Consider the following 15,156-nt stretch of genomic DNA (forward strand, 5'->3'; position numbering starts at 1 on the left):
TTTTAAAAATATTTTCAAACCATGAATGGTTGAATCCATGGATAAAGAATCCATGGATATGGAGAGACAGCTCTACTATCTTGCAGATCTAGTTCTGTATTATTTCTGCAACAAAACTTGAGTTTGGGTGTACTGATTGCCTATGAAAGTTAATTCAAAATTGCAGCTCCTAAAAATTTCCAAGAGCAGAAACGGATATTTTTGGCTGACTGTTTTCCTGACAGGGGCAATGGATCCAGGATGATTTCCACTGAAAGAAAGCTTTGGAGGCCACATGCAGTCTTGATCCCACACTTTGCCTGCTGCTGTACTATAGACTAAATGCATTAGAAACTAAAATCTATAAAACAAGAAAGCAAAAATTTGAATGATGAGTGAGTGAGTGAGTCACTGAACTGTAAGGAAAGAAGGCAGGTTGTACCCATATAATAACAACATTCCACTGACATAGGAAAAGAAATGAAAGCTCTTCTTTGTTCCTGGTACCTAGAGACACTAAGGTTTATTTCTTACTACAGAATCATAGTGCTCTGATACCACTTTAACTACCATGACTGCACTTTGCAATTGTTTAATTGTTATGAATGGCTACAACATGTATGTAGAGAGATCTTGTAGCACCTCTGAAAAGAAAGAAGTTGGCAGCTTGAGCTTTCGTAGACTTAAGTGTTTGCAAGTTTATGCTGCCAACCTCTTTCTTTCACTTAGTCTCAAAGGTGCTACAAGATCTTTCTACATACTGATTCTACAGACTAACACAGCTATATCTTTGAGTTCTACTATTAATTAGTACATGGTCTAACTTATTATTAAGTAAGGATACAAATACATCAAGTAACTCCAAGACCAAAGATATGATGTATCATTACCAAGGCACTGCTGAGCATTTTCTGCTGCTAGTTAACACAAAAGTCTACAGCTCCCAGAAGAGGATTATCACAGTAATGCAAAAGACTCATAAGGTATGACTGTGAGTCAGTGCTGCATGATGCAGAGCCAATATCATGTGCATCAACCAATCCAGCAGCACAGACTACTGGACTGGAAGCAGAGGTTGAGCATATAAAGGTGGTGGTGAATTTGGAGATAATTCAGTTATAATACAACTTGGAAGAACAGGAGGAGCATTAACCTGAATAAAGAAGAAATGCAAATAAACCAGGATAGGTCTAGTACTGTTCTATAGTACATCACAAGGGACTCTATGCCAGTTTCAGAGTTTGGAAAACTTTTGAGGGCTACAGCTCCCACAACCCACAGCCATCTGGCCACTGGCCATGTTGGCTCAGGAGTTCAAGGAGATGTAGTTCAAAAAGGTAATTTTCCCAAGCTCAGCCTGGATTATCAGAAGCAGAAATACCTGCTCCTTTGTACTTGGTTCAAGTAGTTACAGAAGAGGGGATATAAACCACAGACAGACTGGGGTGCACTTATTGAGAGACGCTCTCTGAAAGCACAACAACAGAATCATCTCTGTGAACAACAATTCCCTTGCTTTGTTTATTTGAAATTTAGCAACTAGCTGAAAGCACTGCAAAGATTCTCCTGTATTTATTTTGTTTAAATCATTCCTTCTTTTCAATACCAACAACTGAGAGCTTGTTTCCAGCTGAGCTATTTAATACTCTGAGCTCACACAGCCAAGAACAAGCATTTTAAAGCTACAAGAGCATCAGTAAAAACTTCAGCTTCAAATGTGGATTGCCCAATTGTGGATATAATAACTGGAACAATTCCTCTTATTTAAATAGGTTTCACCTTGAAGTTTGTCCCCAAGGTATAATTCGAGAAAGAGGGGGGGGGGGGGGAGAGAAAGACCTCAGCAACACAAAATGCTACATTCAGAACTTGCAAAAGCAGCAATTCTTAACATCCAGGTCAAGTTATACCTCCCAAAAGAAATGCAGGGAACAGCTTAGAGAACAGCTCAGGTGTATTTCTACTTAAATAGATAACAAATATATGACTTGAGCTACTCAACCTCATTCTTTTTTCAACCATCCTTTTGCTGTTAACATACAAAATGTTGCTAGTAGTACAGAACTATCCATAACTTTAAAAAAATTATTCAATATTATTTGTTGGCCACTTTTTAGGATTATTAGGATACATTAGGTACTTCAGGTAAGTTATAGTAACTATGAAGTCAGATCACGCACAACCACAATAGAATGTACAATCCACTTCCGGGTTGGAATGGCGCCCCGTTGAGATGGTCTCCACTGAGGCTCTGTGGAGACGACTCGGCTAAGCGGGAATTCCTGGTAGCAGACGCTTCTGCATCAGGAGAATCCCCCTTAAAGAAAGGGGGATCTGAGGGGGCTCGACGGAAGGTCCCAAACCTTCTCCGGAGCTGAGGATTCAGCAGTAGGTTCGACCCGCTACGTGGGGAGGACGGAAGCCATTGGAGAAGGGGGATCTGTAGAGCAATCCACGTCCGCATAGCTTAAAACAGCGGCTTCGCACAGGGGCGACCACCAACTTTTTAAAATAAGAGGAAGAACAGCAGCGTAAAGACGCGGAAATTTTCTTGGATCACTCCAGAGTTAACAACTGAGAGATAAACCCAAAAAAAAGGGATTAAGTAGCTCCTTATATAGCAGAAGAAGGGGATTATAAGAATATCCTAGACCCCATTAAAGACTGGTGAGTTATATTTGATACGGAATAGTTGGAATATTTGGATTGATTATAGACACAACGGGGCTTAAATCTTAAAAGAGATATTAGTATTTAGTATTTTTTCCTTGTTTTTGAAAAAGAAAGAATATATACGCCTACCCATTGGAGGATCTTATAACTTTAGCCCAATTGAGGAAAGACTATTGAGAGAGACTACGGGATTTCTGTACTGGATAAGAAGGCAATGACTGACTAGCCTGATAAGGGCAGTAAGAAAAATAAACACTTGGATTAAACGTCCTTGAAAACTCACCTGTGACTGTTTAGAAGATAAGAGATCCTTTAGGAGGAGGAGGGCTGAGACGTCCGGGAAGCAGGAGAGAGAGGGAGAGAGACGCGGAGGAATCCACTGCCGAGGGGAGGAGGGAAGAGGAGAACAAGACCAGCGAGAGGAGGAGACAGACAGACTAGAGGAAGTGACGAAGGAGAGAAGAAGAGGAATCATAGAGCTAAAACACCGGAAGTACAGTGGAAAGAGTAGGATCGGAAGAGGAAGTAAAGGAAGAAAATAAGAAGGTCCCTCAGACAACAGAAGAAAGGAGTTTATAGACGCGCACTAGGAGGACTGAAATAGCCGCGAAAAGACATAGAAACGGAACTTTTTGGGTGAGATAATAAATAATATAAACAGCAAGGAAACTCATATAAGAAGGGCTGAGAAAGTCAAAATAACTGTTTGACTGGGGGAAGTGGAGTAAACGCGCTATTTCTAATTATCCGTCTATTAGTTGAGTAAGATAGGTGCGAGGATTTAATAGAGAGATAAAGGTGATATAGGAGGGATAAGGACGAAGGACAGCCGGAAGGACTCTATAAGGATAAAAAAGAAGAGAAGAAATTGGTTTAGAGAGGAAGTGAAGATATACCTTTGAGAACTCCTTTTTGATTATTTGTACCCACACTTGAGGATAATTTTGAAATATAATATATTTAGTAAATTATAGAACGTTTGAGGATTTGGTAGTAGTAAAAGGATTAATCCTAATTTTCATTTAAATAGCTATTTTTAAACTTAATGAAATCTAATGAAATTTTGAAAATGAAATGGTGTTTGTGATTTGAACTTATACTGTATATTATATGATATAGAATTCGGGAGACTTTGGAAAATAAGTATAGTTGTAACGTGTTGAAATAGAGTCTTAGTGGATATATACAAGAAAGCGAAAGTTCAGTCTAAAAATTAAGATATTAAGAAGAAAACTGGAAATTAAGTTGGTTGGAAAGTGAAGAAAGATTTTTTGAACTTGGTTCCAAATAATCAAACTGTTTTTTTTTAGACTTTGGGGTTGAATAATAGTTGAAGAGAATTATAAAGAAGCTTTATAAGAATATGAATACTAGAACTCAATCGCAAAAATTACAAGCGCAAGCACAAGCCCAAACCCAACGAAGAAATTCATCGGAAAAATTAAATTCAATGGATATTAATCAACTCATTTTAGAGAGAATTGAAAATCTATCTTTAAGCTTATCCTCTAATTTGACAAAGGAAATGCAAAATTTTAAGAGAGAAATTAAGGAAGAGATCAGGTCTGATTTGAAAGAGATAAGGGAGGATTTGAAAGAGATAAAACAAACAGTTGATAAGTTAACTGTAGAGATACAAAAAACAAAGCAAAGGGTGGATATTCTAGAATATAGAAGTGAAAAATTGGAAACAGATTTTGGAAGACTTCTAAATAAAAGAGATGAAGACCTAGATGAAAGGGCAATTTGGGAGCAAAAATTGAAAGAAAAATCGGTGAAAATTAGAGGATTAGCGGAGAAGAAAGACGAGAAACTAGAGGAAACTTTAATAATAGAAATAGCTAAATTTTTAGATAAAGACCCAGTTTTTTTTGAGGACGAGGTTGATAATTTGTACAGAGTTAATTCGATAGTGGCTAAACAAAGGGGCCTACCTCGGGACATAGCATTACATTTTGTAAAGAAAAGAACTAGGGACGCATTTTTAGCTAAGCATAATGAAAACCCCCTTCGAATAAACGGTACAGAGTTGAAGGTTATGAAAGACATCCCTGCTCGTATTCTTCGTAAAAGAAGAGATTACTCGGTACTCACGACTTTTCTGAGAAAGGAAGGAATTTCCTATCGTTGGGAACTTCCAGAAGGATTGACCTTTTGGTGGCTTAAGAAAAGAGTAAAAATTAGCTCACCTGATCAAGCAAGATCTTTTATGAGACGGGCTTCAGAACAAAGGAAGGATAGAGACAAAGAAGAAAAGGAGAAAGATCAAAAGGAATTAAAGGTTGGAGGAACCCAAGAGAAGGAAGGAGAAACGGCAGGGAATCTGATGAACCTCGACCTCCAGGTCCTATTAGAGGAAGAGGAAAGAATAAGAAGAGAGGAACAAGAAATACAGGAGGAAGGAGAAGAAGAAGAAGAAGAAGAAGAAGAAAGAGAACTGTAGATCTATTTAAAGCTACATTATTTCTCTACAATCTTCTGTTTTAAAGAACTGATGTAACAATACCCTAATAAAATTTCTTTATATCATATATAATCAGACTCGAGTTTGTTTAGAAGATACATTGCTATGATGGAAAATTTAAAAATTTTGACTTGGAACGTACAGGGCCTAAATACACCTCAGAAGAGGAAAAAAGTGTTTTATTATTTACAAAAACAGAAATTGGATATTGTTTGCCTACAGGAAACTAGAATTAAAGAAAAAGATAAAAAATATTTAAAGTGGAGTAAATTAGGGCAAGAATTTATATCAGCGGCCAAGGCTAAAAAAAAGGGAGTAGTAATTTATGTCAACCACAAATATATAGCGAAGGAAATTGTAAAAGATAGCGAAGGACATTTTATTATTGTAGAGGTAATAGTTAAAAATCAAAAATTGACACTGATAGGGGTATATGGCCCGTTAGATAATAAGAATAAATTCTATAAAAAATTGAAAGAGACCCTAATTAATATAGAAGCAGAGAATATAATTCTCTGTGGAGACTTTAATGGGGTAATTAACCCAACACTGGACAGATTCTCGGACAAAAAAATCAAAATCAATCAAGGAAAACTACCGCAACAATTTTTTGAGTTACTGAAATTACATGCACTGGAGGATACATGGAGAATTAAAAATGGAGAAAATAAAGACTTCACGTTTTATTCTAACCCACATAAAACATGGTCTAGGATAGATTTAATTTTAGCATCGTTACACCTATGTAAAAATATAAAGAAAGTGACAATAATTCCCAAAATCTGGTCAGATCATAGTCCGGTTCAATTAGAATTACAAATAGGCAAAAGAGAATACAGTTGGAGATTAAACACAGGTTTGCTGAAAGATGAGAAGCTTGTGAAAGAATTAAAGGAAAATATTGAATTATATTTTAAAGAAAACTGGAATAAGGAATCATCTTTACAGAATATATGGGACGCTATGAAATCGGTTATAAGAGGTTGGTTGATAAAGAAAGCAGTAGAAAAAAAGAAAAGTAGAGAAAGAGAAATGGACAAGTTAAAAGAAACATTGCAAGTGAAAGAGTTAAGTTTAAAGAAAGAACCCAGTAATAAGAAAATTCAATATGAAATAAAAATAATACAAAGTCAAATTAGAAGTCTGTTGGTGGATGAGATGGAGAAAAAAATGAGATATGTGAAACAGAGATATTTTGAATCAGCGAATAAGGTGGGGAAATTACTGGCAACACAACTGAAAAGAGAGAAAGCTAAGAGAACAATAACAGCTGTTAAAAAAGATGAGGTTTTAATCGTGGATCAGGAAAAAATTAAAAAAACTTTCTTGAACTATTTTAGAGAGTTGTATAAAAAGAATAAAGTGGATGAGGGAAAGATAGCTAAATACCTGGCAAAAATTAAGTTGAAAGAATTTACACAGGAACAAAGAGAAGAGTTAAATGGTCCCATAACAATACAAGAACTCTCACAGGCTATCTCTTCCAGCAAGCTAGGGAAATCACCGGGCCCAGATGGATTTGTAAATGATTTTTATAAAATTTGTGAGGACCAAATAAAAGTACCAATGGTAGAAGTGATGAATGAAATTAATAAAGGTAAAATACCCCAAACATGGTTGCAATCCACGACAATTTTAATACCCAAAGAAGGGAAAGATCTGTTGACCCCAAAAAATTATAGACCTATTTCATTATTGAATTCGGATTACAAGTTGTTCGTTTCAATATTGGCTTCAAGATTTAAAAAAATATTAAATGAATGGATTCATCCTGATCAGAATGGCTTTCTCCCTAATAGATATATTAAAAACAACATGAGGAATATTATTAATCTGATTGAAATTTATGAAAAAAAAATTGACAGGAAAATGGCCTTATTTTTCATCGACGCAGAGAAAGCATTTGATAACGTAGACTGGGAATTCATGTTTGGAGTACTGAAAACCATTAAAGCAGGTCCAAATTTTTTAAAAATGATTGAGACAGTATATGGAAAACAGGAGACCAAAATTTTGATTAACGAAGAAAAGACAAAATCATGCGAGATAAACAAAGGAGTAAGACAAGGTTGCCCACTATCTCCATTACTTTTTATATTAGTTTTAGAACCCCTTTTAGAAACAATTCGTAATAATGAAATGATCGAAGGATTTAAATATAAAAAAGAGGAATATAAACTAAGAGCATTCGCAGATGATTTGGTCCTGACGATTGCTAAACCAACGGAAAGCTGTGAACAATTATTGAAAATTTTGAAAAAATTTGGCAGAGTATCAGGTTATCGAATAAATACTGATAAGACAAAATTACTTGGATTAAATTTAACCAAAGAAGAAAAATCACTGATAGAACAAAAGACGGGATTTAAATTCGAAAATAAGGTTAAATATCTCGGTTGTGATCTTACAACTAAAAATACGGACTTATTTAGGAACAATTATGAAAAGACTTGGGCACTTATTAAAAAAGAATTGGCAAGATGGAATAATCTAAATATTTCATGGATGGGAAGAATCGCAACAATAAAGATGATGATTCTCCCCAAGATGTTATATCTATTTCAGAATCTCCCGATTATAATTAATGATAAGCCATTTATAAAATGGGAAAAGGACTTAAATAGTTTTATATGGAAGAATAAAAGATCACGTATCAAAACAAGAGTAATGCAAGATGCAATTGAGAGAGGAGGGTTAGCATTACCAAACTTGAAGTGGTATTATTATGCTGCGGTGTTGGACTGGTTGGTTGATTGGATTAGGCTGGAAAAAAATAGGATATTAAATTTGGAGAAAATTGATTTAAATTATGGCCTGCATGGATATTTATTTTATAACAAAATTAAATTGGACAAAAAATTTAATGATCATATAATAAGGAAATCTTTGATTAGAATATGGACAAAGTATAAGGAAAAGTGGTGCCCTGTTATCCCAACTTGGGCATCCCCGAATGAAGCGTTATTTAGCCGAATAGTAATAAAAGAAGATAGATGGGTGACATATGAACATTTGACAAAAATACGGGACAATCAAAGGGTAATGAAAACACAAGACGAATTGACTATAGAGGGATACAAATGTGACTGGTTTGCATTTAGACAGTTTAGAGAGAGGTTTCTGGTAGATAAAAAAATGGAAGGAATAGGTGCGGTAGATGCACAACTAGAAAAAATTATTAATAACCCAAAAAAACAAATTGCAAAGTTTTATAACTTAATCAGAAATTTTGAAATGGAAACTGAGGTAATTAAAGAATATATGATAAAATGGGCAAAAGATATAAAAGAACCAATTCATCTACAACAATGGGAGAGAGTTTGGAAGGGAAGACTGAAATTAACACCAAGTATGGAAATTAAAGAAAATATCTATAAATCAATGTACAGATGGTATTTGACACCATTTAAACTCTCTAAAATGTTTAATAAAAATAACACCTGTTGGAAATGTAAAAAGGAGGTCGGCACTTACTTCCATAGTTGGTGGAAGTGCCCATTAATTAACACATTTTGGAAAGAGATACATAAAGAAATCAAAAAGATGTTACCAATTAGAGGAAAACCAAGACCGACAATGTATCTTCTAAACATCACAGAGAATTTCAAGGACGACCCAAATAAAGAAAGACTTTTATTTTATATGATAGTGGCGGCAAGAGCATCGATCGCAAAAAAATGGAAGACGGAAGAAATACCAACAATTGAAGAGTGGAGATTAAAGATGATGAGCTTGCTCGAGATGGATAAATTAACAACATTATTGGGAAAAGGATCACTAGAGGATTTCTATCGGGTGTGGGATTTATGGTTAAAATATGTGAAACAAGGATTGATATAATAAGATTCCAATTGAAATATTGTACTGGATAGAATACTAGGATTAGGAGAATACTGGGGTGAGAGAATACTAGAATAGTAAGAAGGAACTAGAATAGAAAATGGAAATGTGGATACAGTAAACTTAAAGATATATTCAAGATTTAATAATTGTTTATTTAAAAGGGGATAAAGAGTTTGTGGAAATTTGTAGCCACCAAAGGAAGGATTGATTCCGAGATAAAGGAAGTAATAGGACAAGATTAGAAAGAGAAGAATGGAAATTTTATAATTTTTTTTCTAACTGTATTTTATATCTTTTATTGTATGTTATGAATGCTTTTTATATACGGTAATTGTAATAATCAATAAAGTTATTTTAAAAAAAAAAAAAAGAATGTACAATCATTAAGGAAAAATAGCAGTCAAAAGAGATGTTCTCAAGACATTCTTAAAGGCCTGTTCTGAAGGGGCTGAGTATAAACTGAAAATGAGCTCCACAACTGTAGAGCCATTGCAACAAATGCCCTTTTTTGGAAAGTTTAATGGAAAAGTTTATGATCAAGATGTCTCAAGCAGAACCTAAAACGTGGGCAAGAATGAAAGTAAGGCAACTTGATCCATTTATGATGTCCATGTACTTTGGATTCGGCCTGGAAACATATTAGTAACCAGTGCAGCTGGAATAAAAAGGGCGTGAATGCTGAGATTTAGGTCTAATCTGCACTGCAGAAATAATGTAGTTTGACATCACTTCAACTGTCATGGCTCAATGCTATGGAATTTTAGGATTTGTAGTTTTGTGAAATATTTAGCATTCTGTCAGAAGCTCTTGTGCCAGAACAAACTACAAAGGATTCCATAACACTGAACCATGGCAACTAAAGCAATGTCAAACTACATTCTTTTTACAGTGCAATTATACTTTAGACTAAAGGGCCAGCATGGTGTAGTGATTTGAGCATTGGACTATGACTGGAGACCAGGGTTCAAATTCCCACTTAGCCATGGAAACAAATTGGGTGCTCTTGGACAACTCACACACTCTCAGATGTAGAGGATGGCAAGGGCAAACCCGTTTCTGAACAAATCTTGCCAAGAAACCCCCATGATAGGTCTGTGTTAAGGTCAGCCTAAGTCAGAAATGAATTGAAGGTGCACAACAACAAATGCTGAGAATTCCCAGTGATCAGCCTTTGGACAGTTGCAGTTTGCTCCATCAAAATGTATGAACCATCTTCAAAAGCAGCACTGTATGATGTACATTACAGCAGTTTGGGTCACTTCCTGTGGTTAAAAAAAAGAAAAGGCTCCTCCTGGGCCTAAAATGGTCTGAAGGGGGAAAAGCATGTTGAAAATGCCCCGATATTCCCTAGAAGGCATTCTTTGTAAGGAGGTGTAGCCCTCCAAGGTCTCCTGGAAGGGGCAATGCAGTCCCTTAACCCTGACATGTTTTTCATCCCTACATACGGGATATACAAGCACAGGGATGCTGTTTGTTGACAGCATTTTTGTACTGAACATACAATGTACTTCTATCCCAAAATAACACATGCCCCTACATTGGTAATTTGTACACTAAAAACAAAATTAGCTCATGGCAATTTGTCTGCTGAACATCCCTGTCAACATGACAAAAGGTACAGGTATAGGGGGAAAGTATGCTTATCTAAATTATTTGCACTTCCTCATATATTCAGACAGTCCCTAGTTTATTAGTGGGCTAGAGAGACAAAAAGGGATTTTCCTCAGAGATTTCCAGGTCATAAAGGAAAGTACAAAAGCAGATTATGTGTTCTGCTGCTTTGCAACATAATTTTAATGCTTTTCTTAGGTGAAGGTTAACATCATTGTTTGCAAAAGGGAATTTGATGAAAAGCTAATGCAAGCAATGGCCACATTTGCTTTCCCTTTGTGCCATAAATCACAGAAAGATAACAACAACATGGTAAGGTAAACGTGATTAAAATAAATATTACATCTAGGCTGTATCCACAGTGCAGAAATAGTTCAGTATAACACCATTTTAACTGCCGTGGCTCAATACCACAAGATGATTTTCTTGTGGAATTCCTTTATGCGCTCCATTAACCATCGTATATGTGCAATGTGGTCCCCAGTGCCTCTTTCTTTCCTGAACCCCGCTTGCACCTCTGGGATTTCTCTTTCCTTGTATGATGGGAGTCTATGCTGTAGAATTTTGTTTGTGTGGGAAATTAATGCTATGGTTCTATAGGTGCTGCAGTCTTTTGTGGCTCTTTTCTTGTGGTTGGGGATATGCTGTATATACGTTTCCAGTCTGTTACCCACCATTTTGTTTTCCATATTCTCTGGAAGACTTCTATTTCTGGTACCTCTATTAAAATGGGCAGTACTTGGTTTCATTTTTATTTTAAAATGGCAGGGTTTTGCCAACAACTTCAGAGGTTGTAACTGTGTGGCAAAATGGCTTGTCAATTGCCATTTGAACCATACACTCATGCCAAACTGACTTTATGGGAAAACTCAAATTTGAAAATTGGTAAGGGATCATTTTCATGAAAGGTATGGGCTCATAATAGGATTGTTATCTTAAATCAGATACTTGGTGTTGACCTTTTGCCTTTTTTCAGTTTTGCAAAAGTAGTTTAAACTCTTTCTATCAGCTAAATGGCATTATCTATAACCAAAACATATGTTTCAATTTAGGTTTGGCTCTGCATCTTTTAGTGAATCTGAGGTTCCCTTAATATTAAAGATATTAATATTATGCCATCGGGCCTGAAGAAGAAGAGCCCTCCCTTCTTGCCAACTGTCATCCTCTGGCCTGGAGGGAGTGAAAAGGCAGGCCCAACGCCATCGGGCCTGGCCTCAATTAAGAAGAAGAGCCCTCCCTCCAATCCATCTGCCTTGGTCCAAGCCTCAGAGGGAGAGAAGAAATGCTGGACCTGATCCCCTTCCCCATCACCATTCTCTTCTTCTTTTGTGTCGTATCTTTTTAGATTGTAAGCCTGAGGGCAGGTAACCGTCCAATTAAAATAATAATTGTAAGCCGCTCTGAGAGCCTTTAGGGCTGAAGGGCGGGGTATAAATACTGTAAATAAATAAATAAATAAATGAGGCCAACCAAGTATCCAAACCAACAATTTATGGTGGGTCTTTCCTATCCAGTGTGGCTCAGTTCTGTGGGGTCATGCAAATGCAAAAAATGTGGTAGTTGAAGCCAAGATTCGTCAATGGGCAGCAATGTGTGCATGTCCACATCAGTGTGTCCATGGGTGCACACTAGCATTGGCTAATATGTGGCAGAGTGATCCATGGGAGTTCCAATCCGCACATGGCTAGCCCAACCGATACAGCAGGACCACTATAGGTATATAAATTGCTCTTATCCATAAATAAATGACACACAACGTTTAAAGCAAGCATCCTATACAGAACTGCAATACCTAATTCTGATTAATCAATGACCATCTGTCTTAACACATAAAACTAGTATGGCTGTAGATCTCTGACTATGTCTTATACAGCAGAGATTGCTTTTTTGGGTATGTTGGTTGCCACACAGTCTTTTTTTTTTAAGGCTTTCTAAATCAGCAAATGGTTGGAGATATAATACTGATAATGCTCAGAAATTGGATCCTGATCATCATCATCATCATCATCAAAGAAATTCACTTAGAGCAAAGGCCCATTTGAATCTCATACTTAAACTAAAAGCTCACAAATACCCTGGCTCTCTAACCCAATAATTAACGTTTATAAAGCTAAGGTTACACCTATGCTTTTATATGCAGCAGAAGTTTGAGGACTAAATCCTATTTCAGTAGTAGAACTAGCACAGTCTCAACATCTGAGATGTATATTGGGTGTAGACAAGAGAACATCTGCGGCTGCTGTTAGAGCTGAACTAGAAATATATTCAATTTATTCGTAAGCAAAAATCAAAATCTTTAATTATTGGTGTAAAATCAATGAAATGGTGCCAGATAGACTACCAAAATTATGTCTCTTAGAACAGGCCCAATCCCATCTTCAGTCCTCTTGGTTTATGCATATAACAAACTTTATAAAGAGCTGTGGTCTTCCTGTAACCTGCACAGTCAATGATCAAGCAAAAAAGGGTGCGAGACAGAGAATCCAGGATATTGAGCCCCAAAAAGATATAGCCACCCTTAGTAAGGTAGGCAATTTAAAATTGCTAAGCTGATTTAAACACACTTTTGAAAGACCAAACTATCTAAAAATGCAAATGCCAAAATACCTGAGGGAGGCATTTATTCAAGCTAGATTTGATCAGCTTGATACCATGGTAAGATATGGTAGATTTAATGGTATTCCTTACGATGAGTGAACTTGTATTTGTGGAGACTGAGAAATTGAAGATTTAGCTCATATTCTATTCAAGTCTAATTTGTACCGACAGGAAAGAGACCAGTATCTTGGTCCCTATATCAAACGATCAATGTTCTGGGATACCCATGTTAGAACTCCATACTTCATGAGTGGCCAAGATTCAAAAATACAGTCTGCCCTTCTTATACACGGATTTTTTATACACAGATTCAAGCATCCATGGTTTGAAAGTGTTCAAAAAAAGTATAAATTTCAAATATCAAACCTTGATTTTCCATTTTTTTATAAGGGACACTATTTTGCTATGTCATTATATTTAATGGGACTTGAGTATACACCAATTTTGTTATCCACGAGGGATCTTGGAACCAAACCCCAGCGTATAGCAAGGGTCCACTGTATCTATTACCACAGCTAAGTTTCTATGTAAAGTAATACAGGTGAGAGCTAGATATGTGGGGACAATTGGGGTAAACTGTAGAGGTGATGAGGAATTTTGATGTGTAACTGATGTTCAATCTTTTTGTTTTATGTATTTATGTTTTAAAGCTGTATTTCTCCCCTTTCTCTTTTACCCATTTTTATACTTTGAATCTTTCATATAGATTTTTATAATCAAGTTTTATAATTCTGCTTCATTTATGGGTATTGTACTTAAATTGTCTGGCATTCACATGGTAGCTATACGGTATTTTATTCATATTTTAGTTTTATGTATGTTTTGGATTTGACCTACAGTAGCTACATTTGGCAGGAAGTAATCACACTAGTAAATTTGATACTAGAAAGTTCCTTGATATTCAGGGAAGTGCATGTCTTTTTGAACTATTTACCTGTTTCTTGGAAATTACCAAATGGTCAATGAAAGTGGATTTTTTGCAACCACTTGACTGCTAAAAGATTAATACCTCATTACTGGAAAAATAATTTTCCTGGATAGAAGATCTATCCAGGATCTAATGCTTGCAACATTTGAAAGACTGATGTATAGACAACATTTACAAATGGACTGACATTTGGATGTTTGGTCAGCTTAGAATTAATATGGTTATTTTTCTTTTTTGTCGTTTTTATTTTCTTGTTTTTGTTATCTTGGAATATTGTTGTATGTCACTGAATGTAAATAAAAAAAGAAGGAAGGAAGAAAGGAATATTACCCACCTGGAATCTATGAACCAATGCCAGTGCCTGGCTGTCATTTTGGTCAGCTTCAATGATGACATCTGTCAGTTTATGGATGATCACATCTAATGGGCCCTGGTCTTCTATTGGTTTAGTTAGGTCAAGCTGGATGAAAATAGTAATGAAAAACAAAGAAAAGTGTCATTTTGTAAAATATCACATTTTTGGTTTCTAATAACATTTTCCAAGAAAATTCACCATCAGATATAACAGTATTTTTCAGTAAAAAGCATGAAAGCCTGCCCTATTTAACCAGAGCATTCTGTCATTTTCCCCAGAAATGTCTTGATTCAACGGGCGTTGACTTTCCAAGAGGTGTTCAGCTATGTGCCATTAGCCATCATTTCCTAGAACCACCTGAAGTCAACCTAATAAAATTGCTTTTTATTACAGATGTTTGGTTAAGTGATTCAGGTAACTAAGTAGCCCAGTAATGAACCAGTAGTTCCCAGGCTTGGATCCAAAATCACAGCCTAAATCATGTTGTTAGACCTGACTACAGTAAACTATTGCGAACCTATGTGTCCACTCACCATCAGCAATTGATTGATTGGGCCTAGCTGAGTTGGGACTAACAGGATGAAAGACCACAACTCCCAGCATCGTTGAAAACTGGCCATGCTAGTTAGGGATGACTGGATGTATAGTCCAAAAACATCTGGAAACCTAGCAATCGATTTCTCACACCCAAGATTTTTCCAAGTT

The 15,156-nt window shown here is 36.1% G+C and overlaps 1 protein-coding gene across 3 annotated transcripts in view; it reads right to left on the minus strand.

Annotated features, from left to right (window-relative positions):
* ITPK1 (inositol-tetrakisphosphate 1-kinase) overlaps window positions 1-15,156 on the minus strand; it is a 184,068-nt gene that overhangs the window by 68,758 nt on the left and 100,154 nt on the right. For all 3 annotated transcript variants that reach the window (XM_089522429.1, XM_089522431.1, XM_089522430.1), the window contains one exon: window positions 14,431-14,556. In XM_089522429.1, coding sequence (XP_089378555.1) covers window positions 14,431-14,556 — 126 coding nt within the window. The remainder of the gene's footprint in view (window positions 1-14,430; window positions 14,557-15,156) is intronic.

This window comes from Sceloporus occidentalis, unplaced genomic scaffold (assembly GCF_023333645.1).
Source record: "Sceloporus occidentalis isolate IW3139 unplaced genomic scaffold, rSceOcc1.0.p SCAF_4, whole genome shotgun sequence".
Classification (NCBI taxonomy): Eukaryota; Metazoa; Chordata; class Lepidosauria; order Squamata; family Phrynosomatidae; genus Sceloporus; species Sceloporus occidentalis.